Below are 26,733 nucleotides of genomic sequence, written 5' to 3' on the forward strand. Positions count from 1 at the left end.
GTCAAAAGGTATAAATTTACAGCTATAATACATAAGTCATGGGGATGTCATGTACAGCATGACGACTATAGTTAATAATACTATATTATATATTTGAGATTTGCTAAGAAAATAGATCTCAAAAGTTCTCATCACGAGAAAAAAAATTATAACTATGTATCGTGATGGATGTTAACCAGACATTGTGGTGATCATTTTGCAATGTATACAAATATCAAATCATGATGTTGTACACCTGAAACTAATATAATGTTATATGTCAGTTCTACCCCAATTAAAAAAAAAAAAGATGAACAGTGGGTGGGCAGTCTCAGAGAATGAGGAAGCACAGGGCAGGGCTGAGGCCCAGCAGGACAGGATCTATAGGCTATCTCAAAAGCTGCCATAAATAACATTCATTGTTGTGAACAGGTGTGATCATTTCTCTGCTTCTTCAAATTATTTTCACATCATAATGTGATTGTTTTGTGACTGAGGAAACCTTTGCTGCTAGCACGTCCCACTCACCGTTAGCCGGATAGACAACAATGAGGTCAGAAGCAGTACAAACACATGAATGTAAGCTTACATTTTGATTTATCTTTGATTTACTTGGATGAGATGCATTCACTAAGGCTCCATTTAAGCCCATTAGGGACTTAAACTTAATGGAGGAAGGAAAAGAATCTTTGCCTTATGAGATATATGAACAATGTAAGTTAAACTAGTAGATTCTCCAACTCAAACATTTCCAAAGGCGAACCAATCATAACTGGTTATTGAGTGAAAGAAACGACTGAGGGGAAGGGAGCAAGAAAAGGTTAGACACGGCCAATAAAGACATTTAGCTGGAATCTAGTCTTTAAGCGATGATTTTATTTTGCTTTTCAGCCATTTTACTGTCATATAAGAATAAGAATTCCATAGACACACTCATAATATATAAGATCAGCATAAACACTTGACCCTCCCCCAAGCTAAGAAAACAAAACCAAAACAATTATAAAGGAAAAAAAAAAAAAACTGGGGAGAGCTAAATATACACTATGAAAAAAAAAGGAAAAACACTACAATTTTAACTTGGGAGACAAATAATAACTTCTTTCCAACCAAATTTCACAAAACCCCAGTGTCTGTTTCTCTCCAGAAAACATTTTTTTAATCCATAAATACTGTAGATATAGCCCTTCCCAATCCTATCAGCTTGTTCTGAAACTCAAATAATATATAATCTACTAACGTTCTTTAAAATGATACAAATGGAGGCTCTTAATCTCTGAAACAACATTTTTTTCCACACACAGGACTCAACGGGTGTCATTAATCAAATCCAGCTGGAAATCAGGACTAGGCGTTAGGGTTTCCCTAGCAGGGCCCACAGAAGCGGGCCATGTGCTGTTTGACAATAAGCATTGCACACAGACAGTTTACAAAACGCACATGGCTCCAAATTTTATCGACAAACAACTAGAAGGTCATGTGCTACTGGTATCTGTGAGACTTCAGTGAATCTGGAGAATGGGACCATATCTGTTTGTAGGAAGGTAAATCTGTGCAGTTCCTCTTTCTTTGATTCCCCTCCTGCTGTCTGGTTGTCTTCTGTTTGCAGAATGGAGCACCAGACAATCTGCATGGAACATCAGCCCAAAACAGAACCTTGCATTTCACAGGCACTGCAGGGAAGCAAGCACTGCCTGGCAAATCAAAGCCTGTTGAGTGCTTAACGAATCCTTGCTCTGACCAAGATGCCTTGGCTCTCCTGGCTGTCACAGAAGCCTTTCCTGTTACAGCAAAGGGTGCTTAATCTACTTCCTGCAGGAGGGCTATCTGTGCTCACTGCGGATTGCGATCTTTCACTCAGCGTCAGACAGAGTAAGATCAAGGGGGCTGACTCTCCAAACCCAAGGCTGGCCCTAATTGTCTTTAACGGGTAGAAGCCAGTGCTAAAGTCAAATGAATGTGAGCCTTAAGGACAGAACTTAAAGTGAGAGAGACAAACAGACATCTTGAAGCCTTGGAAAGATACCATGGATGCCCCTTGAATTATGATTCTTATAACTTGCATAAAATTGGGGGCTTTTGTTTTTCTGAAACTTATTATTAAAATAATTTTAGATCTAGATTTGCTTTCTTTCTTTTTTTTTTTTTTTTTTTTTTGCGGTACGCGGGCCTCTCACTGTTGTGGCCTCTCCCGCTGCGGAGCACAAGCTCTGGACGCACAGGCTCAGCGGCCATGGCTCACGGGCCCAGCCGCTCCGTGGCATGTGGGATCTTCCCGGACCGGGGCACGAACCCGTGTCCCCTGCATCGGCAGGGGGACTCTCAACCACTGTGCCACCAGGGAAGCCCTGCTTTCCTATATTGACGTTCACTGTAACAGTTCCCTAACTGGGGAGTGTAGGTATATACATTCTAATCAACCAGGCCAGTGCTTTCAACTGGAGACTTTGCCCCTGTGGGGACATTTAGCAATGTCTGAAGATTATTTTTGACACAACTTGCAGGGAGGGGGTTAAAAACGACTAGCTGAGAGTTGTTTGTAGGAATACTGCTAACATGAAGGCACAGGACAGCCCCCCACAACAAAGAATTATCTGGCCCCAAATGTCAGTAGCACCAGATGAGATCAGTATTCAAAATAAATCACACAGGAACATTACAGAGGCTTTTTGGAAAGCTCACAGAAACAGAGTTTTGCAACTTCCTAGGCCAACTTCCCCTTCACTTCAGGCTCTTTCTAAAATAATAGCCACCGAAGGAACTAGCTTTCTGCCTGGACCCCCTTCCCCCATTTTCTTACCAGTCTGTCCCTAAACCACTGTTGAAAAAAAAAAGAAAAAAGAAAAAAGATGAAGAGTAGCCCCAAGAAGATTTCTACAAGGACACATGGAATGGCCAATGGCCAAGAATGGAAACTGAGTCTTATTAGAGAGAACACTTAGGATGGAATCTATTCTCCAGCCCCTGGCTTTCCAAGCCAACATGGCAATCCAGTCACCACGTGTCCCTCCTATACTGAGGAAGAGGAGGATAAAGATTACCTACCAGGGTGTCATTACAGAAATCTCAATGAAGCAGACCACAGAATGTTATCCACAAACACCCCTATAGATGGTCTGCATGGGACCATAAGATTCCAATCATCTTACCATTCCACCCAGATGAAAAAAAGAAGATCAATAACCAAGAATAGTCGGTGACCTAAGGGAGTAGCCTCCAATCTTAGGTGCACGTTAGAATCACCTAAGGATTTTTAAGCAACCATCCAACACGTGCAAACCCAGCCCCGACCTCAGACCAAGGGAATCATGATCTCTGAAAAGGGGCCCAGGGGTCTCAGCCTTCTAGACTGCAGAATCTCCTTCTTTCTACCTGGGGAAGGAAACTACCTTAAGTATACTTCATAAACTTAGTTATCAGACAATCCACCTGGTGCAGATTGAAGTGGAAGAGAGGGCAGTGAGGAGATCAAAACCGAGCAGCCTCTGGTTACTAGCCAGAGAATCTTCCCATCCCCACAAGAGACTGTGCTTTGAATGCATAACATTTGAGTACCTCTTAGAACATATTCTAAACACCTCACTTTCATCACTCAATCATTCCTTACAACAACCGTGTTTGACAGTGGTGTGGTACGATCACCATTTTATGCACAAGGACACGGGGCACAGAGAGATTAAGCGTAATCTGTTCAAAGTCATGAAGCTAATAAACATATAAAAATAGGACTCATTCCCAAGGAACCTGGTTCCAGAGCCCACTCTTAGCCACTAGGTAGTGATATTTCTACCTCGAGGAAACAAACCTCTCCGTAAAAAAAGGCTTCACAAATAATCCAGCCCTGAAAGCTAACCACATATTTCAATCAGAATTCTCAGGGCAGGATCAAGGCCACGTCTGCATACTTGGACTTGTAAAATGGGGCAATCAACAGGCCCAGCCTCCTACAGACGGGCACCAGCCAGGGTGCCTGTGAACACGGCCAGGCCCTCCATCAAGGCAGCCTCACATCCACTATGACCACCCTAAGATGGTCCCTGGATCAAACCTCAAATCCGTCACTCAGGAGGCTTCTTATTTTTAGTTACTTCTATATTTAGATGAAGGCTATAGTCCAGCCTGCCCAATGTACACACTTTCTCAGTTGTTTTCTACTGTCACTGCAGCTGTCTGTGCACACTGCTTTATAAACTCTGCCTCATTATGGAACCACCTTTCAGGTTATTTTATCCTGTTTACTTGCCCCCTCTTTTATCTTGCACTGTTAGATAGGGACGAGGAAATGGCAGCAACCAGAAGGCAGACACGCCGAGACCCAGGTGGGGAGCCTGAGTGACTGCTTGCCTCCAGGCAGTCTGATGGGGCCGCCACTACTGAGAGCATTTGAGAATTCTTCTGGAATTTATTAATGTTGAAACCAACTTAGAAACTTTCCAGAAAACCCACACTGTGACTTTACTTTCATGCTGTATTCTAGAACCAAGCTGATTACCTAACTTGACCAAGCACACTGGCTCTGAAAGAGTTTTGATCCCTACAAAATATTAAAAGGTGAAGCAATTAAAAAACAAAGGACTACACTAAAATGTTAAGTATGAGGACAGAATCATGTAATAGTCATCATTGTAACTTTCAACATCCAGATTAATGTCTGGGGACAGAGCAAATACTTAAGAAATGTCAGTTCCAAGTTATGATCTGGAAACAAATAACTAAATCTACGGATGGTTCCAAAATAAAAGTTTGAATGTGGTTTAAACAACAGTAGGTTCAGTGGATGTAGCACGCAGATTACAAAGGTGTCTGGTCTGAAGGAGGATGTAAGGTCAGCTGCTGACAGGTTAGGGCTATATATACAAAATATACTCAAATATTCCCAAAACAGACACCTATGTACAAACACATTTTTAAATTAAAAAAATTTTTTTTTTTTTTTTTTTTTTCAGTATGCGGGCCTCTCACTGTTGTGGCCTCTCCCGTTGCGGAGCACAGGCTCCGGACGCGCAGGCTCAACGGCCATGGCTCACGGGCCCAGCCACTCCGCGGCATGTGGGATCTTCCCGGACCGGGGCACGAACCCGTGTCCCCTGCATCGGCAGGTGGACTCTCAACCACTGCGCCAACCACTGCACCACCAGGGAAGCCCTTAAAAAATTTTTTTAATAAAAGGTCTTAAAACTTGGCAAACTGTGTGCGCGTGCAAACGCGCGTACACGCACACAAATCTTTTGTCAAAAGAAAGAAATATATCAAAACTATGATTGTGTTTAAAGGAACAAATCATGAGCAATTTCAATCACACTTTATATCAGGGGTCTGTAAAGGGCCAGATAGTAAATATTTTCAGCCTTGCAGACCATGTGTCCTAGTCATTAACTACCCAACTCTGCCATTGCAATGGGAAAGCAGCCAGAGACAAAACATCAGTGAATGGGCGTGACTGTGTTCTAATAAAACTTTATTCACAAAAACAGGCCATAGTCTGGATTTGGCCAGTGGGTCTTAGTTTGCCAACACCTACTTTATATCCATAACCCACAGGAAGGGCTCAGACAGGAAAAAAAATCCAAAAATGGTTGAGTACACACTGTTGTTTGTAGTATGTACATCCAGACCTTATAAAGTCCTTTCAATAACCTAATCTAACACAACACACCTTACTCAGTCATTTTACAGAAACCACTGTGAAAGGAGTTTTACGGGATTGAGCCTGCCATCTTGTGGTCACATAAAAGAACAACCTTCATGGTATCCATTCCCTATCATTAAGGGTACACAGCTCCCTCTTAGATAAAGACAAATGCCATATGATATCACTTATATGTGGAATCTAAAATATGACACAAATGGACCTATCTGTGAAACAGAAACATTATCAGGGACATACAGAATAGACCGGTTGTTGTCAAGGGGAAGGGAGGCAGGGGAGGGATGGAGTGGGAGTTTGGGGTGAGCAGACGTAAGCTATTATATATAGAATGGATAAACAACAAGGTTCTATATTCAATATCCTGTGATAAACCATAAGAGGAAAGAATATGAAAAAGAATGTATATATATATATATATATATATATATATGTGTGTGTATAACTAAGTCACTTTGCTGTACAGCAGTAATTAACACAACATTGTAATTCAACTATACTTCAATAAAAAATTAAAAAATAATTTTTTAAAGGGTACACAGCTCCCTGGGGTCCTTTTCTAAAGGTGTAATTGGCGTGTTGGCACTGCAATGACAAAATGAGTCAGATGTCAACAGTAACTAAGTGTGATTGATTCTCTCGAGCCTCAACTTGTCAAATTCTCCTAGGGAACCACCCAATAAAAGGATGAACTGTCACAAGGCGTCCGCTTGTGATTTATTCTTACCAAGTCAAGCTTCAGAAGGGACTTCGAAAAATAAGAATACTCAGAATACCTACACTCAGAAGTGGAAAATGAAGACTTTTTTTAACCTGAGTTTTAAAGAGAAAATAAATCCCAAACCCCAGCTTACCAAATCAACCCCAACTCTAGAACCAGGTCATGGTAAGATAAGTGACAGCAGTATCTGTTCCCCTGTGGGCTTGCTCCCTGATTCTCCCGCTGAACAAGAATGGGCGCCTGTGTAGCAAAGTGAAGAAAACCTAAGCCTCGTACCAGGAAACAAACTCAGGAGAGAGATGCAAGCAAGTAAGAAGAGTATAACAGAGGCAGGGCTCATGTGAAAGATGTCTTTGCAGGGTCCTGGGGAGCTTGGTGGGGTGCCAGGAAGGCTCCCCGGGGCAGGCAGCATTCAAGCTGTTCCTTTCTGAATGAGTATAAGGTTGCCAGAAGAGCGGGAAGAAACGTGTAAATAGGACTAGTGGCAGATGGGATAGGGCAGGGGGTTCCACTGATGGGCTCTTGTCCAGACTCTAGGTCACAAGGGCCCAGGAGAAAAGTTGACCAAACACCAGTTCTGGGCATATTTCCGCTCTGGCTATCTCACCCCACATCTTCCTCTTCCACAGAAGAAAAAGCAGGGGTGGGTGACTTGGAGGATGGTGCCATGGAAGGCAGGGAAGAGCAGCACCAGAGCCCCAGCATCTTAAGTGACTCCTGGCACTCCTGTGTCTCCAACTCTCGTCCACAGCCAAGAGACAGTGGCCTCTACCCATTTAGCTTTCTCCCAAATGACAAACAACAGCAGCACCACAAAGCTTTCTATTGCAGCCAAACAGCAGTTCCACCAGCACAAGAGTTCCTGGCCCCTTTGAAATTTCGACAGGAAGCTCAGTAATCTGCTCATCTTACACATCTTAGATGACCTGCCAGATGCAGGAAATCCACAGAAATAAGCAAGCCGCATGGGCAGCCTCCGAGGGGCAGCCCGGTGCACAGCCATACCTGTGTTGCTGGTGAGAAAGGCGAGAGGGTTCTCGCTGAGGTCGGCGGGGCCGTCCAGCCGGAGGGGCGGGCTCCCCAGCAGCTCTGCTTCTCCCTCCAGCTCCGGGTAGGTCCTCACCAGGAGGCCCAGGGACAGCTGCGCAAGGAAATCTTTGAGCACAGAGGCATTCAGGGTGCCCGCAGCACGATTATTGATCTCAAGAATCTCATCTCCCGCTTTCAGGCCTGCCAACGCGAGACGGAAAATGTTTAATGTCACACACGCATAAACGCAGCTGCAACATCAAATCAGATCACAGCATCTTAGACGCCCTGTTTCGAAAGGGCACACCGAGCTCTCCTGTTATAGGTGTTGCTGCAAACAGGCTGTAGTGTGCAAAGGGGATCATCAGGTGATCACGTGGTCTTTGGGTGTGGAAGGTTCTAGACTGGGATGTCACAGCATGCCTATCCTGTCCTGAATACACCAGCTAAACAAATTTATTCCTTCTTGGATCTATGTGCTCTAAGCATCTGCCAGTTAGGCCTCGCAAATGCTAATTCTGGCTATCGTCCTAGCATTTTGAGGGGAAAAGATGGAAAGGCTCCCCGACTGCAGCAATTTCTATGCCTTCTTGTGCTACAGTGGACACGTGTGCACAGTCAGCTAAAGTCTATGAATCATTTCTACGGAACCAAAATGCAGGCACCTCCTTGGCTACAACCACTGAAGGTCATCTTATTCCAAACACATTGAGAGATGATAGTTTATGGAACCAAATGCAATCGTATTTTTCCCTCCCCCACCTTTTATTTGAAACTACATCAGGACCTTGGGGTGAATGGCCTTTTGGAGGTCCCCAAAGGTTCTGCTACTTTTGCAAAGCATGCTGGGGAGTTGCCGAAGCTTGGGACCCAGAGGAGCGGCCGTGAACCCGCTCAGCCTAGGAGAACAAGAACTTGTGACTGACCCGGGGCAGGTCCCCCTGACATTAAAAGAACATTCCGGCAGTTTGAGAGAGGGAGAGATGAGGGAAGAACAGGAGAGGAAATAAGGTTTCCCTTCGGTTAAGAAGAAGAAAGGAGTCTGATTCTTATTTTCTAAGAATATTTCTTATTTTCTAAGTTTGTTTGTGGAAAAACAAACTTGAAAAAGGGAGTGACTGAAAGGCAGAGACAAAGGATGAACTGCCAAACGCAAAGCCACACAGTCCCTCAGGCACCCGCAGTTCTCACTCGGATTCCACAGAAAAATAATTCCGCAGAGAAGTTCTCACTTCCCAACTTCACCAGGTCACACCTATCGGCCAGTTTTACTCAGGTTTCCAAAATACTTGAAATCAATTTTCTATCATATAGATAGTGGGAAGCAGCCGCATAGCACAGGGAGATCAGCTTGGTGCTTTGTGACCGCCTGGAGGGGTGGGATAGCGAGGGTGGGAGGGAGGGAGACGCAAGAGGGAAGGGATGTGGGAACAGATGTATATGTATGACTGATTCACTTTGTTATAAAGCAGAAACTAATAAAAAAATTTTTTTTAATAAATAAATAAATAAATAAATAATTTCTATCATAAAATACTCCAAGAAACATCGCAGGTGAGGAGGCAATGGGAGAGAAATGAGAAGGTTTTCCTCCACGTCAGAGGCAGAATTCTGGGAGACTAACCATTCCATTTTTTAGGTGAAAGATTTTGGCATCACAGCATTTGAAGTGAAAACACAAAATTTCCACATGTGAAAGGCAGTTATTGGTTTTTAAGTGTTCTCTTGGAGACAATTCTTTTCGTTAGATATTAGAGGAGGTAAAATAAGGAGAAAAAGAAGAAACAACTTAAAAACTAAAACCATCTGCAAGTTTTTTTGTTTTTTTAAAAGAATTTTTAGGTTTGCGGGAATTCCCTGGCGGTCCAGTGGTTAGGACTCTGGGCTCCAACTGCCTAGGGCCTGGGTTCAATCCCTGGTCAGGGAACTAAGAGCCCGCAAGCCACTCGGCCAAAAACTAACTAACTAACTAACTAACTAACTAACTAACTAACTAACTAAATAAATAAATAAATAAAAGAATTTCTAGGTTGCTGTGACTGGTTGAATAACAATGTGTAGGGGGTTGAAGGGTGGCCCTTATAAAGATATGTCCATGTCCCCAAACCTGGGAATGTGAGCTTATTTGGAAACAGGATCTCTGCACCTGTAATTCAGTAAAAGATCTTGAGATAAAATCATGCTGGATTATCTGATGGGTCCTAAACCCACTGAAAAGTGTCCTTGTAAAAGACACACAAAAGAGAGACACAGAGAGAAGAGGAGAAAGTTATGTGAAGACAGAGGATGAGATTGGAGCGATGCTGCCACACCTGGAGCCTCCAGATGAAGGAAGAAGCAAGAAAGGATTCTCCCCTAGAACCTCCCAGGGACCACAGCCCTGAACACACCTTGGTTTCAGACTCTGTCCTCCAGAACTGTGGGAGAATACAGTCCTGGGTTGTTTTTTTTTAACATCTTTATTGGAGTATAATTGCTTTACAATGGTGTGTTAATTTCTGCTTTATAACAAAGTGAATCAGCTGTATGTATACATATGTCCCCATATCTCCTCCCTCTTGCATCTCCCTCCCACCCTCCCAATCCCACCCCTCTAGGTGGTCACAAAGCACTGAGCTGATCTCCCTGTGCTTTGCGGCTGTTTCCCACTAGCTATCTATTTTACGTTTGGTAGTGTATATATGTCCATGCCACTCTCTCACTTTGTCCCAGCTTACACTTCCCCCTCCCCATGTCCTGAAGTCCATTCTCTATGTCTGCATCTTTATGCCTGTCCTGCCCCTAGGTTCTTCAGAGCCATTTTGTTTTTGTTTTTGTTTTTAGATTCCATATACATGTGTTAGCATACGGTATGTGTTTTTCTCTTTCTGACTTACTTCACTCTGTATGACAGACTCTAGATCCATCTACCTCACTACAAATAACTCAATTTCCTTTCTTTTTATGGCTGAGTAATATTTCATTGTATACATGTGTCACATATTCTTTATCCATTCATCTGTCAATGGACACTTAGGTTGCTTCCATGTCCTGGCTATTGTAAATAGAGCTGCAGTGAACACCATGGTACATGACTCTATTTGAATTATGGTTTTCTCAGGGTATATGCCCAGTAGTGGGATGGCAGGGTTGTATGGTAGTTCTATTTTTAGTTTTTGAAGGAACCTCCATACTGTTCTCCATAGTGGCTGTATCAATTTACATTCCCACCAACAGTGCAAGAGGGTTCCCTTTTCTCCACACCCTCTCCAGCATTTACTGTTTGTAGATTTTTTGATGATGGCCATTCTGACTGGTGTGAGGTGATACCTCATTGTAGTTTTGATTTTCATTTCTCTAATGATTAGTGATGTTGAGCATCCTTTCATGTGTGTGTTGGCAATCTCTGTATCTTCTCTGGAGAAATGTCTATTTAGGTCTTCTGCTCATTTTTGGATTGGGTTGTTTGTTTTTTTTGATATTGAGCTGCATGAGCTGCTTGTATATTTTGGGGATTAATCCTTTGTCACTTGCTTCATTAGCAAATATTTTCTCCCATTCTGAGGGTTGTCTTTTGGTCTTGTTTATGGTTTCCTTTTCTGTGCAAAAGCTTTGAAGTTTCATTAGGTCCCATTTGTTTATTTTTGTTTTTATTTCCATTTCTCCAGGAGGTGGGCCAAAAAGGATCTTGCTGTGATTTATGTCATGGAGTGTTCTGCCTATGTTTTCCTCTAAGAGTTTCATAGTGTCTGGCCTTACATTTAGGTCTTTAATCCATTTTGAGTTTATTTTTGTGTATGGTGTTAAGGAGTGTTCTAATTTCATTCTTTTAAATGTAGCTGTCCAGTTTTCCCAGCACCACTTATGAAGAGGCTGTCTTTTCTCCATTGTATATTCTAGCCTCCTTTATCAAAGAAAAGGTGACCATATGTGCATGGGTTTATCTCTGGGCTTTCTATTCTGTTCCATTGATCTATTTTTCTGTTTTTATGCCAGTACCATACTGTCTTGTTTGCTGTAGCTTTGTAGTAGAGTCTGAAGGCTGGGAGCCTGATTCCTCCAGCTCCGTTTTTCTTTCTCAAGATTGCTTTGGCCATTTGGGGTCTTTTGTGTTTCCATACAAATTGTGAAATTTTGTGCTCTAGTTCTGTGAAAAATGCCATTGGTAGATTGATAGGGATTGCACTGAATCTGTAGTTTGCTTTGGGTAGTATAGTCATTTTCACAATGTTGATTCTTCCAATCCAAGAACATGGTATATCTCTCCATCTGTTTGTATCATCTTTAATTTCTTTCATCAGTGTCTTATAGTTTTCTGCATACAGATATTTTGTCTCCTTAGGTAGGTTTATTCCTAGGTATTTTATTATTCTTGTTGCAGTGGTAAATGGGAGTGTTGCCTTAATTTCTCTTTCAGATTTTTCATCATTAGTGTATAGGAATGCAAGAGATTTCTGTGCATTAATTTTGTATCCTGCTACTTTACCAAATTCATTGATTAGCTCTAGTAGTTTTCTGGTAGCATCTTTAGGATTCTCTATGTATAGTATCATGTCATCTGCAAACAGTGACAGCTTTACTTCTTCTTTTCCGATTTAGGTTCCTTTTATTTCTTTTTCTTCTCTGATTGCTGTGGCTAAAACTTCCAAAAGTACGTTGAATAAGAGTGGTGAGAGTGGATAACCTTGTCTTGTTCCTGATCTTAGAGGAAATGTTTTCAGTTTTTCACCATTGAGAATGATGTTGCCTGTGGGTTTGTCATGTACAGCGTTTATTATGTTGAGGTAAGTTCCCTCTATGCCTACTTTCTGGAGGGTTTTTATCATAAATGGGTGTTGAATTTTGTCAAAAGCTTTATCTGAATCTATTGAGATGATCATATGGTTTTTCTCTTTCAATTTGTTAATATGGTGTATCGCATTGACTGATTTGTGTATATTGAAGAATCCTTGCATTCCTGGGATAAACCCCACTTGATCATGGTGTATGATCCTTTTAATGTGCTGTTGGATTCTGTTTGCTAGTATTTTGTTGAGGATTTTTGCATCTATGTTCATCAGTGATATTGGCCTGTAGTTTTCTTTCTTTGTGACATTTTTGTCTGGTTTTGGTATCAGGGTGATGGTGGCCTCGTAGAATGAGTTGGGGAGTATTCCTCCCTCTGTTATATTTTGGAAGAGTTTGAGAAGGATAGGTGTTAGCTCTTCTCTAAATGTTTGATAGAATTCGCCTGTGAAGCCATCTGGTCCTGGGCTTTTGTTTGTTGGAAGATTTTTAATCACAGTCTTAATTTCAGTGCTTGTGATTGGTCTGTTTATATTTTCTATTTCTTCCTAGTTCATTCTTGGCAGGTTGTGCATTTCTAAGAATTTGTCCATTTCTTCCAGGTTGTCCATTTTACTGGCATAGAGTTGCTTATAGCAGTCTCTCATGATCCTTTGTATTTCTGCAGTGTCAGTTGTTACTTCTTTTTCATTTCTAATTCTATTGATTTGAGTCTTCTTCCTTTTTTTGTTGATGAGTCTGGCTAATGGTTTATCAATTTGTTTATCTTCTCAAAGAACCAGCTTTTAGTTTTATCCAGTTCTGTTTCTTAAGCCACCCAATTTGTGGTAGTTTGTTATGGCAACCCTAGGAAACTAATGCAGAGCCTACCTGAGTGAGCTAGTCTCAGAATTAATAAGTGAGAGCAGGGGGCCCAGCAGTGATGGGCAATGAAGCACCTTGTCGGGGTCCTTCTGTCACAATCCCACTGTGTAACAGCTCTGTGCCCGTGGGCATGTTACTGAATCTCTCCCAGCCTCAGTTTCCTCATACGTAAAGAGGGGCATGGATTAAATGAGATTCAACAAAATAATCTATATAAAACTCTTTGCACAGCACTTGGCATGTGGAAGATATTCAAGACATGAACTCTCATTATTAATACTTCGTAGAACAAAGAGGAAAACTTTTTTTGGAATTTTTGAGCCTACTCAAAAATGATCCCCACCACCCACACTAAAAGTTGTGAAGCATCTAATCTATCTGTGTAGAAAAATACAGCACAGAGCTTTCTCTGTGTCCTGTGGAGCCATCTGGAAGACACTTAGATGACAGCAAAGAAGATGCCTGATCCCAACCTCAGATGATTCCAAGAGCAGAACAATGGGCCAAACAGGCCCAAGATGAACAGAGATAAGTGTAAACACAGTTTGGTTCCAAAAGTCAGCTCTACAAGTACAGCCAACGTGAGATCCAACACAGAGCAAGAGGCAGGCAAGAGAAAGCAGGAATATGGGAATTACCCATCAGCCCATCACAGGCCAAAAGCCCAAGGTGGCTAAGAAAAATAAATAAAGTGTAGGTTCAATTAATGCAAACAGAATATTCAGATCTAATTAGGCTGCGTGCCACCAGACGTCCCTTGGGTGCACCACATTCTGGTCATTTTAAGAAACACTAAAATCCAGACCGTCCTCTAGCAGAACCAGCATCTGGATAGTGTCCAGAGGGCAAGGACCAGAGTTGTATTCTACGTTCTAATGAATTGTTGAAAGATCTGGAAGTGTCAAATGTGGAAAAGACTTAACAGTTTTAGCATGAAGCACATCATGAACACCGATGGCTGGCTATAAACGAGGAGGCAAACGGTGAACGGAAGCTGAGGGAGGAGGATGTATTATAATCAGAGACGTCCACAAAGGGGCCGTATGGTCCACAGGGAGCTCTCCGTTATTGGGAGGTCTTCACATAGCGGTTACGTTTAACATCAAATATCTCTCCCGACACAGCCCTCTGCAGGTCGGATACTGGGAATAGTTTGCCACCCAGGTGGACAAATGGGCATCACTCTTGCATCTGCAGAGAACAGTGTTATATGGGGCAAGGGAGTTGCAGGAGACGACCATTTGTTTTTATCTAACACCAGTGTTCCTGGATTCAAAGGACTAAAACAGGATGTGACTAAAACCAGGGCAGCGTATTTCCCCACCCCCACACGCAAACCGGCACACTCACGCTGAAAGAGATAAAAATCAGATTGAGGTTTAAAGGGGAATAAACCCCGTCACCTCTGCTCTTAGCTGAGATACGCTTTGAAGGCGTCAAACTCTGGCCTCTGGACTGCCTTTGGCCTCGAAAATATGGAAGGAAAAATGAAGGAAAATCCTTGTCCACGGCCGTTAGCAGTGGATTAATTACTTGGACTTTGTTTCTGATTGGGCACACCTTTGCCATCTCTGTGCAGAGCCAAGTCTGCGGGTAGCACTTCTCCGGTGCTGACAGCACAGGGCAAAGTAAGCTGCACAGGAAGCTTGTAAGCCATGAACACCCAGACCTAAGCTGCCCCAGAACATGGGAGGAGGTGGGAGAGGTAGGCAGGCATTCCATCCTCTCCCAGCTGCTCCACCGTCCTCTAGCAGAACAGATACAGGTATCACATCCAAGTGTAACTGACCAAGACATGTTGGACTTTTATATTCAATGGGCATTATTTTGCCACTGCCTGGATGAAGCTAAAAATTCCACAGCAAGAAGAATGAAATGAAGGCGGATTTTAAGCCCTACCTACCTGCCCAGGTTCCCCCCAAAAGTCAAGTCCACCCAGAACATGACGTTATTTGGAAAGAGGTTCTTTGCAGATGTAATTAAGTCAGGATGAAGTCATACCAGAGTAGGGTGCGTCCTAAACCCAATGACCGGTGTTCTTATAAGAAGGCCATGTAAAGACAGAGAGACACACGGGAAAGAGGGCCATGTGAGGACAGAGGCAGAAATTAGAGTGATGCAGCTACAAGCCAAGGAAGCCATGGGCTACTAGCAGCCAGCAGAATCTGGAAAGAACCGTGAAACAGATTCTTCCTGCAGAGGCTCCAGAAGGAAACAAGCCTGCCAATACCTTGATTTCAAACTTCTGGCCTCCTGATGAGAATACATCAGGAGGCCAGAAGTTTGAAAGGCCTCTGTGTGAGAATACATTCTATTGTTTTGAATCACCCGGTTTGTGGTCATTTGCTACTGCAGCCCTAGGAAACTAACGTAGGAAGCAAAAAATCTAGGTTGAAGTGATTCTCTCAGAGTAGAAAAAGTATGGAGAGCTGGGGTTCCACAAGTAGCCTAGACAGACAACACTATGAGCCCTTGTAGGGCTGCAGGCAGGGTGTAGCAGAGAAGAGCTCTCTAAGGAGGGCAGGAAGTCAGGATCCTGAACCCCTAGGTGCTCAACTTCTACAAAGATTCCTCTATGAATGGCGGCAATAGAACATGAAGGACCTTTGCAAGCTCAGGCAAAGGCCAATGTCAGCTTCAACCAGTGCAGACCAAAGCACAGAGGGGTCTTCCCGAATAATCCGCTTCAAGAAGATCCCTGGGACCTCCATTCCATCCCAGATGGTAGGGAAGGACAACCACTTCTGAGTAGAAGGGCATTTCCCATCAACCCCATGGAGATGGGCTCAAAATCAGATTTAAAATCCAAGAAGGCAACATTCCTTGCACCCTTGAGCGGATGGAAATAATACTCGTATTCCCTGGAAGAGTTTTCGGTGAGACAACATTTCAATACTCTTCAGGGGTGAACCCTTTGGGCATATCCTTCTCATCCACCAACTAGAGAAACCCAAAAGGGAATTGAAGACAAACAAGTCAAGACAAGACACTTGATAACTTACCTTTCTTGGAAGCTAAGCCAGTTTCCTTTACGCTATTCACGTAGAGCCTTCGAACACCATCTTCTTCCACAGAAGAAAGTGAAAAGCCTAGGAAACACAGGGACAGCCAGGTAAGGCCCACACCCTCTGAGTGTTGAGCGAACAATAAGAAGAATCTGCTGTGAACTAGGTATGTTCATTGCTTGGGGTTATAGTTTTTTCTTGTTCGTATTGTTTCACAAAGCAGAAAAATGTATGCTTAGGTCACTCTAAAAGAAGTCACTGTAAAAATTAATATTACCAGGTACATCTATCTTCATACGACCTACCTATCAACTCAAATGGAAGAAAATGATTTTGTTTTACCCTGCTTGCTAATAAATGCCATAGTTTTGCTTTTTTTTTTCTTTTTTTCCACAGTTTCCTCCATAGCATAAAACAGAAACAATCAGCTTATCTCATCTGGGTCCCCTTGACTTTTTTTCAGCAAATCTATGTCCTAGGATGTGTCACAACAGAACAACTGTATGGTGTGTGTTCATCCATATATATTGCTGTGTGGACACTGCTTTAATTAGTAAAATTCTGCACACAGGGAGAAGTAGCAACAAACTTTAGAAATCCTTCTTCATATTGAAACTGATGGACTGCACATTCTCCTAGTGTCTGATCATAAGATTATCTTATACCTGTCTAGGCTTCCAGAGTTCAAAGCCCATTCGTTAATTAATCTTGGGTTTTGCTACATCCTTCGGAAAATAAGGCAGATCAAGTCCCTGAGGTTCTAAGTGCTCCCAGTCCTATGGCTACAAGACTTGGTCACGTCTGTTTCTAGACAGTCTCATGTAAAACTCTTTCTGATCGATCAATGGAATGTCCACAACCAACACCGACTTTCCCTCAGGATAAAATACTTTGGTAGATAATCTTAAAAGGGCAATGGAAATTAATACAATTGTAAAGATATGACATGAATGATTTCAGCTCTGGGAGAAAAATAAGGCTTAGGCAAAGGAAAAAACAGTGGTTTAAAAAAAACAAACAGGCAACTAACAACAAAATAGAATAATTAATTAAAAGACTGGGGCCCAGGGATTCACTGAGACTTCTCGGTTCATGTCATAATGAACACATGTTTTTTTGTACCATTCACAGGACCAGGAAATAGATACGCACACGTAGGCAAAACTGCCAAATGCCATCACCCACTAGGGTACCGCAACTCCCTCGGATAGGGAACTATATGGGCCCACCCCCTGAGGACTTTCCAAAGTCTTTATTTTATTCTCTTATTTTAAATTCCATTCTTACAGCAACTTCTAACTTTCAGATTACTCTTCAAGAAGTCCCACTGAAATAAAAATAATTTTAGACAGGAGCCACTTAAATGACATTAGCCTTAACACAGGTGTGTTTATCTGCATCGCAGCAGAGATTTTCTTTTTCTTTTATCTGTTAGAATAGATACAGAATCAAGGACTACATCAGGGAGAGGATGAATAGAATTCATTAAAATACAGGCATTTCCTTTCTAAAATGCTACCATTTTATAAAGTTCTGAGACCAAATTTTTAAATTATATTTTTAATTCAAATTTTATTCTATTAAAAATAAAATGAACACATTGTCAGGAGAGGTGATGTGTTGAGAGCCTACTGCAAGTCACCTTAAACCAAAGTCAGTGGAGATAGGTATTCATCTGCTGCCTTCCTTCCTTACCACTAAGGATGTCAAGGGTCCCAAGGAACAGCCTCCATTTCAAGATGCCAATAATTTGCACAGTGGAGGGAAGGTGGGGATTATAACCATCTCCTACAGTAACAAATATGTACTCATTTGTATTATTTTTTAGATTCCATATGTAAGTGATATCATACAGTATTCGTCTTTCTCTGTCTGACTTATTTCACTAAAGCTGTGAAATAATATTCTCTGGGCACATCCATATTGCTACAAATGGCAATGTTCCATTCTTTTCTTTGGCTGAATAATATTCCACTGTATCCATGTCCAGGCTATTGTAAATAGTGCTGCTATGAACTTTGGGATGCATGTATCTTTTTGAATTAGTTTTCGTTTTTTCCGGATATATATCCAGGAGCGGGATTGCTGGATCATATGGTAGTTCTATTTTTAGTTTTTTAAGGAACCTCTTTACTGTTTTCCATAGAGACTGCACTAATTTACACTCCCACCAACAGTGTAGAAAGGTTCCCTTTTCTCCACATCCTCGCCAAAATTTGTGATTTGTAGACTTTTTGATGTCAGCCGCACAAGTCAGAATATTTTTTTTCTTTTAAATAGGATAGCAACAATCTAATTCCCAGCAGACAAACGTAATATGGTCCAAAATGACTGCCAACAGAAGACAGAGGGAGTTATTCAGTATAAACCCAATATGTCCACCCATCAGAAGGCTTAGAATTACAAAGACCAGGAGGCACCATGAATGGCATATGATCTTGAGAATGAAGGAAGTGATTAAAACTGAGTGAAGAAACGAAGAAGACAGACTCATATGTTGAATAACCAGAAGTTTCCTCATACTGAAATTCATGAGCAAAGAAAAATCAGGACAACAAAGTAAACAAAATAGAAGTACTCAGAACCAGAGTCCAGGATACAGTGAAAGAGAGAAAGTGAGAAAAGTGCAGACACCTCTGACATAGAGGGGACACAAGACCAAAAGTCTAATAGTCTAACCAGTCCCCAGAGAAGAAGGAATACTCAGTTGCTAAAATGATGCATTCATCCACTTCAAGGCGGCCTAGGGGATCATGCTTAGTCTATTACAAAACTATTTGAACTAATTTCAACAACAAGTCTGAGAGAGTCCTGAGGGCTGAGGTAGAGGGAGGGGCAAGAGAGAGAAATTAGGCAAGTGTTAAATCTTTCCATTTGTTTAGTCAGTGGAATTATTAAGTCATAATTTCCTCCCTAAAGCGTTCTACAATAGAAAGCAGCATCTGGTTTATAGTTAGATCTTGTATGTGTGCTGATGTGTGCTAGTAACTTACAATATACTGAAATTGACGTACAGCAGGAAGCTGCACTTAGGTGCTAATGTCAGAGAGAGGTGGGCTGAATTTAGAATCCTTGGTAGATTCTGAGGGCAGAGACAACCAGGTCTTCTTAGGACTCGGGGACTCTTTAGCTACTTGTGGGAATGCCTTCTGCCAACATCGAACTGGGCACTGAGAATAAATGATTTTACCTAAGGTTATTAGCCATGCATGGTGGCCTTCCAAGGTGAAGTCCAGGAACCACTACAGATAGGCTACAGCTGACAGCGATGTAAGGACAGAAAGCAAGACTAAGTAAGCACTGCGAACCTCATCGTCTGACACTGCCACAACCTCTAAGCAAGGGATTTTGTAGTTTACAAAAGCAGGGGTGCTCCATGACAGATCAGAAATGAAAACAAAACCCCAAAGCCCTGCTTCTTTATGTCAGGTCATGTGAGAAGCATGGCCAGCAGTACCCTCTGGGTTGATGTCTGATGCCCTGTACCAGCTTCAGCATGGAAATGTAAACAGGTTCTGTGAGTACTTCAGCCACTTTAATAAAAAAAAAAAAGTATAAAAAATACAGCGGTTCTATGCCCAGTTTCTATTTGTGAGTCCCAAAACCAAACCATCTTTTTTTTTCCTTGGCTGCGCTGCACGGCACATGGGACCTTAGTTCCCCACCCAGGGATGGAACCCACGCCCCCTGCAGTGGAAGCGCAGACTCTTAACCACTGGACCGCCAGGGAAGTCCCCCAAACCAGTCCACCTTGGCATTTGATCCCAAGAGCTGTGAGATCCAGCCCTCTCTTGCTTCTTGCTACATTTTCCCCTTACGCAAGACAAATTAACCAAACCAAAGATAAAAGAGTAAGGGATATGGTACATTTCAGTTTGGAGGACCCAGATGCTTATTTGTAGCACTGCTACCAACTACTGCTTTAATTACTGAGGTCACGCTTCCGCTGCATAATAAGCCTTCAGACACATTTATCCCTTGCCATCAAAAACGTCCTCTGGCATTATGCTGTCTTTAGTTTTAAGGTCAAGTAAACAGTGTGAGGGTGTAACGCAAGTGGCCAGGGACTGGAAATTAGGTTCTCGTCATTAGGCCAAAGCACTCCCGTGAGGGCTCTGAGAGGTGGACTGGCTGCCTGCGGGAGAGGCTTCGGCAGGAATACTGAAGATGCTGCTGCCCAGTAAAGGGTTTGAAGACTTTCAAATGTTAAAAAGCCTAATAAGTTCATTCAGAGAGAAATACGCAGTAAGCAAGCATAGGCAGTGCCCTTTATATATCTTTCCACCAGGTCTTCTAGTTCTCCTTTTTTCCGGTACATAGTAGGACTACACTCTTCTGCCCACCTACCCATCCCCCACCTCCAGTCACTTGCTTTGACAAGTGAATTGGGAGTGAGCCAGCACCCAAATCACCACCTTCCCTCTTTCCCCTTTGCCAAGAGACAGACAATGTCCCAGGTGGCAGGCGCTGCAGGCCCAGGTCCTAGAGTGAGGACAACATACAGAAAGGGTCCCAGCCAACCCCCAGAGGATGCACGGTGAACAGGAGAAAGAATTTCAATGTTTGGAGCCACTGGGCTTTGGTGACTGTCATTGCTTCAGCGAACCTCGCCCTCCTGACTGATCTAGCCCTGATAGAGCATATGGGTTTCCCTATGTATTTCACTCAAGCACCAACTTCACTACTATCCAAGTCATAAAGTGTAATGCTAAGAAGACCAGTCTTAAATCTATGGAAAGGATTACATACTTCACTACACCAGAAGGTAGACAATAGGAAAGCCTTAACATAGCAAGCCTGACTGCTATTCTTTGAATGGCCTGCTTATCAGGTTGGCTTCTGGCTGGCATCTGGGAACTTGGATTTGGGGAGGATTCCCAACACCCTAATGTAGCCCACTGTGTCTAAAATCTGTACAAACAACGTGGTTTGTGCTGAACACCTGCTTTCCTCCTGGGAGGCTGGAATTTTGGTATATGCTGGGCAGAGGGTGCCTCCCTGACCAGCCTCTCAATAAAAATCCTGGGCACTGAGTCACTAACAAACTTCCTACCAGACAACAGTTCACACGCATTGTCACAGCTTGTTGCTGGGGGAATTATGGACTTCTCTTCACCCCATGGGCCTCTCCCTTTTACTGATGCTATTTTGTATAGTTTTGCTGTAATAAACTGTGGTCATGAATAAGCTGAGTCCAGTGGGTCCTCTTAGTGAACCCCAAAACCCAGAGGTGGTCTTGGGGACCCCAACTCCCACCAAGACAAGTTCCTTTAACATCCTTTGTGAGGGAAAGGAGAATAATACATATATTTGGTGGATAGAGGTACAAAAGGATAATTTCTTCATTACTAGGGTATATCATAAGATAAAACAATCTCCTCCCAACGGATCCATTTCTTTTCTATGACAGGCAAACCCCGATGATTAAAGTTAAGAAATTTAAAGCTAAAACCTTTGTCCTACCCAGGGTACATATCTTTTCCCCCTTATTTTGGCTGCTGGGCAGAGCACAGAAGCCAGATGGGCTATCTGTTTTAAATAGGCCCCAAAGGCATTTTATTGAATTGTAAATAAGTGCGTGTTTACACAGGAATTGTTTTAACTTGAAGAACACCAAAGACCAAAGAAAAAGAAACATACCATAATTATCACCGGCTGTATCTGACTTCTCAATCTGGATGTTCTGAGTGATTTTTGGACAAATTTCAATTTCTTTGTACAGCTGAAAATGACAAAGAGAAGCATAATTAAGACTTCATTAAAAATAACTTAGAAATAGTCATCAATTTGTAAATCTATTTTTTCAGAATTTGAAATCAAATTCTCATCACATCCTAGTATTTTTGTTGAACTGACCCCATTAAAGACTCAAAGTGGAAACTTAAAATGCACATTCCCAGATTTAGCTCCAGTTCCAGTTTCTAAATAATTCCTTGACATCACTCTGTATGTCTTTTCCCACACTATTATCTATCACACACCTGAAAAATAATGCTAAAGTCATCAAAAATCTTCAGTACTGGGGAAAAAATTATTAACATCAAGAAGAGGTTATGAAGATCTTGATATGGGATCCATAGAAATAGGAGAAATCTCTGTGCTGCCATTCTCTTCTGTTCATATACCATTTTGGCTCAAAAAGTCCACAATAGTACAAATATGCAGAGAAGAATTACAGCATTAAAACAGATGACAGATTACATAAATGACAATATTCTCTTTTAGCCATTAGATTATACCAAATTACTGAAAACACTGAAGTACATAAATCAATCATCTCTCTCAAAAACCCAAGAAAACATGGGAAAAAAAATAAGAGAAACTGGCAGTTCACAGAGAAACTTTATTTCAATTAATTTAATTTATACTTCATGCTTAGATGTCTGGACCTAGCATCATCATGGACGGTAACTTATGAAGGTTTTACCATGTGTTCTTGCCCCTCACATGCTCTCTATGAGACAAATGTGATCCCCATTTTACAAATGAAGAGAAAAAGGCTACAGAGAAAGTACTTTCCTAACGTCAAAAAGCCAGCCTGGGCAGAGCTGGGATTTGAACCCAGGTCTCACTGGCTCCAGCACTGAAGTTCTCCCCATTACACTATAATGCCTCCCAACTATTTCCTGGTGGGACTCAGGGGTACCATAGTAAAGGGTACCAAACCTTACTTCTTCAGTATGTAAGCCAAAGGCCGCTTCCAGAATTTATGATAGTAATTCCAAAACATATTGATGTGTCAAACGCTCATATAGAACTTAAAATTTGTCAAATTAATTTCAAAATGAAAATCATCTCTGGAAAATTCCAAAATGAAAATCCTTTAGCATTAAAGAGAAGTCTTCGTGATTATTTAAACTTGCCCCCCTCTCAGTCATTTGTCCGGAAATAATTTTGTTCAGACAAGTATGAAAAAAATGGTTTCTTTCTCTTCACTTTCTTAGGGCAGTTGACAGGTGGGAGAGGTGAACAGAATGCTTAGGATTCAGGAGTCTGGAAAACAGGCTGCTGTAATACTAGAAAGCCAAGGGGTGGGGCAGGGGCTGGAACACTGACCCAACGGCCTAGATCCTCTAGAACACCCTCATTTAATGCAACTTCCACCAAATGCATAACTTCATGTTGAGGACATAACTTAATGTGGTTTTCTTTCTATACTTCAGAATAAGTTTCAAACCAATGCATTCTGAAGTTAGAAGAAATTGGTTCTATTAGATCTACTGATCTTTAGTTCAGAAAATTACAGTCACCAAAACTATACATACCAAATATAATCAATTTTATGATTATTTTGTAATGTCATGGAATGCTCAATAAAATGTTATGAAATGTATTCACTTTGACTTATTTTGAACCTTAGTTTTATTTTTTCAATTTCCTTGAGAGCCAAACTCTCCCCCTAGGTGGCAGTATATCACCGTGTGTTCTAACCATCTCTGGAAAATTCCAAATGGTTGTCCATAGATCCCGTGGGAATTTAGCTTTGTAAATAAGCTTTCCTATTCTTTTATAATATTACCTCCTCTCTTCTTTGTAATTGGTGTGAAAGTCTTTGTGTTTTTTACCAGTTTCAGACAATAACTTAGTATAATATAGACAGGGCCCTTGACCACGGTCCTTAGGCTGGCTGGACTAAAATTAGGTTTGGTAAAAAGCTCTAACTCTAAAACATGTAAAATTTCAAGAAGGAGCTGGACTTTAAAATATATTTTCGATGCAGTCATAATATCTGAAACCAGAAATTTTGAAATTTCATAGTTTTAAACGTATCTTTAGCAAAGAAGTATCACACACATTCCATTTATTTATTAAATTTATTTATTAAATTTATTTATTTATTTGTTTGTTTATTTATTTATTTATGGCTGTGTTGGGTCTTCATTGCTGCATGCAGGCTTTCTCTAGTTGCGGCGAGCGGGGGCTACTCTTTGCTGCAGTGTGCGGGCTTCTCATTGCGGTGGCTTCCCCTGTTGCGGAACACGGGCTCTAGGCGCGTGGGGGGCTCAGTAGTCGTGGCTCGCCGGCTCTAGAGCGCAGGCTCAGTAGTTGTAGTGCCCGGGCTTAGTTGCTCTGCGGCATGTGGGATCTTCCCGGACCAGGGCTCGAACCCGTGTCCCCTGCATTGGCAGGTGGATTCTTAACCACTTCGCCACCAGGGAAACCCCCCTTTATTTTTATTAAATCAGTGATGCTGCATGTTTTCGCTCTTTTCAAAAAGCAGATTAAACACCATCAGACGTTAAGAAACAATCTGATTACCCTGGCACTTGAATTATCACGAAATCACATTCATTTCCTACCAGGTCTCCTTGGCGTGCCTGGTCCAAGCGACCATCACCCATGGCCTGAACGACAGCTCACTGGCCTCCTGCCTGCTCTCCCAGCTGTTTCCCTAAGGCCCTAAGGTTCATGGGCCACACAGTAGCCACAGCGAGCCTACGAAGACAGAAGTCAAATAATGCCCTTCCTCTCTGGGGATTTCCCTTCTCACTTGGGCCCTAGAAGCCCTCCTGCTCGCTCTCCTGCATCCATACCCCTCCCCACCCCACCTTCCCTCTCCCCACCACTCGCTCACTTACCCTCCTCAAACATGAGTAAACTACCTCTACTATCACCCCCCTCGCCTTGCCAGGCCTTACCCAGCTTTGTTTCCTAAGCCTAGAACACTTTCCTCCAAAATACCTCTATGACTCACCTTCTCACCTCACTCACCACGATGTTCACACATCACATCTAAAGGAGCAGCTCGATCGCTTTTATATGTCTATCTTTCTCTATCTGTTTGCCCTTTTTCTTTCCCCGCTCTTAACATCCCGGGAGATATTACACATTTACTTGTTTTTGTTAAAAATATTTACATGTTTTTATATCTGTCTCCACCAACTTGAATGTATTTTCCATGAACAGTAGAGATTTTTCTGTGTATCTCAGTGCCTAGAACAGCTAGCATGGTGCCAGGCACACAATAAACACTAAATAAATATTTGCTGGATGAATGAATCAATCGATCAATCAGTGTTTCTGCAAACTCTTTATTCCCACCTGTCACTTTAAGAAAAACATATTTAATATGGGTTTTCAAAAAACCCAGTGCCTCCATATTCATTATCATTCTACAGATTGGACCCAATAACCAACTAATCATGAAAATGTAGTCAAACGGGTATTACTTATATTAGCAAAGCAGATAAATAGAAAACTAACTATTCATGGTCTTTCATAAGCAAAAGAATACCCAGCCCCACCAAATAAATGCACTAGACCCTCCAAAAAGATCTTTAAAATGTAGTACACACTTTCGCTAATAACTATTGACCTCACTACTCAAGAATACTTGACAAAACAGTAGCAGAGAACAAAATGTTTTGGGACAGTCATCTATGAAGGAGTCATTTTTTCAGGACAGGACTTCAAACGTGTGAGCTTTGCTAGTCCATCAAAAATGAAATGGAGGTGGGTTATGGAAACCAATTAGCCATAAGTGGCCCAATACCTGTTCTGTAAGGGACAATAAATCAACTATCTGTAAAATCTCAAAAGGCATCCAAGAACACTGGGTGTTCAGAAACCCCCTGCCCTGGAAGGACATTTCATACCAGCTTAATGGCCAAAAGCATGGATTGGAAACCATGGATGTATGGATAGAATTCAAGGGGTCTGTGAACTGGGATGGTGAAAAAGCCTGAAATTTTTAGTTTCACTAACCTGTAACTGAAACTTAGCATTTCCTTCAATTATAAATGAATGGAGGCAACAAACACGGCAATATGAGCAATGCCTATGACCTTGTCAGAAACAGAAATCACAGTTATTTTTATTTTATTTATTTATTTATTTTCCGGTACACGGGCCTCTCACTGTTGTGGCCTCTCCCATTGCGGAGCACAGGCTCTGGACGCGCAGGCTCAGCGGCCATGGCTCACGGGCCTAGCCGCTCCGCGGCATGTGGGATCTTCCTGGACAGGGGCACGAACCCGTGTCTCCTGCATGGCAGGCGGACTTTCAACCACTGCGCCACCAGGGAAGCCCCACAGTTATTTTTATACCACATTCTAGTTGCTGTTAGTATCTCAAAATACCAGTTATGCTCATCACTACTTCAAAACAGTGGCAGGTGTTAGACCTATGCTGGGTCTTGTTATTTAATGAGCTATTAAGTAAGCACGTATATTATCTATAATTAAAAAAATATTTTTGATAACTATTTCAACACAAGTAGGCCATAGGTAATCCTATGTATTCTATATATTTCATGCAATTGAAAACATTATTCTGATATGGGACCTAGAGGCTTTACCAGGCTGCCAAAGATATCCTAAGAACAAAAAGGTTTAAAATCTTGGTAAAAACAGAGGTGCCCATGAGCAATCTCAACAGTAAAGTGAGTAAGACTATGGCATTTACTTCCTCAGGAATCTCAGAGCTGGAGACCTTCTGTAACAGGGCAAGAAAGAATACCATAATCTCTCTGTATTTTGGATTCTTTTTTTAAATAATTGTAATTATAATATGTATATAGCAGTGTAGATACAAAGTAAGTGTGGCACACCTTAGTCTCGTCTACTGGATGAGACCGCACAATGGCCAAGACTTAAAAATAATAAAGAAGTCAACATAATTTCAAAAGGTATGTCTTCAGCATGTACTGTGTGTAAGATATGAAGGACATGGAAGTTGCTTAGGAATGATCCCTGTCATTTAGGACACAAAAGATTCATTAACTC

The 26,733-nt window shown here is 41.9% G+C and overlaps 1 protein-coding gene across 3 annotated transcripts in view; it reads right to left on the minus strand.

The window, feature by feature from the left end:
* TIAM1 (TIAM Rac1 associated GEF 1) overlaps positions 1–26,733 on the minus strand; it is a gene marked incomplete at both ends in the record, with an annotated part of 138,031 nt that overhangs the window by 49,877 nt on the left and 61,421 nt on the right. For all 3 annotated transcript variants that reach the window (XM_079705045.1, XM_079705044.1, XM_079705043.1), the window contains 3 exons: positions 7,353–7,577; positions 16,007–16,093; positions 21,650–21,731. In XM_079705045.1, coding sequence (XP_079561171.1) covers positions 7,353–7,577; positions 16,007–16,093; positions 21,650–21,731 — 394 coding nt within the window. The remainder of the gene's footprint in view (positions 1–7,352; positions 7,578–16,006; positions 16,094–21,649; positions 21,732–26,733) is intronic.

Source organism: Hyperoodon ampullatus (assembly GCF_949752795.1).
Source record: "Hyperoodon ampullatus genome assembly, chromosome: 5".
Taxonomy (NCBI): Eukaryota; Metazoa; Chordata; class Mammalia; order Artiodactyla; family Ziphiidae; genus Hyperoodon; species Hyperoodon ampullatus.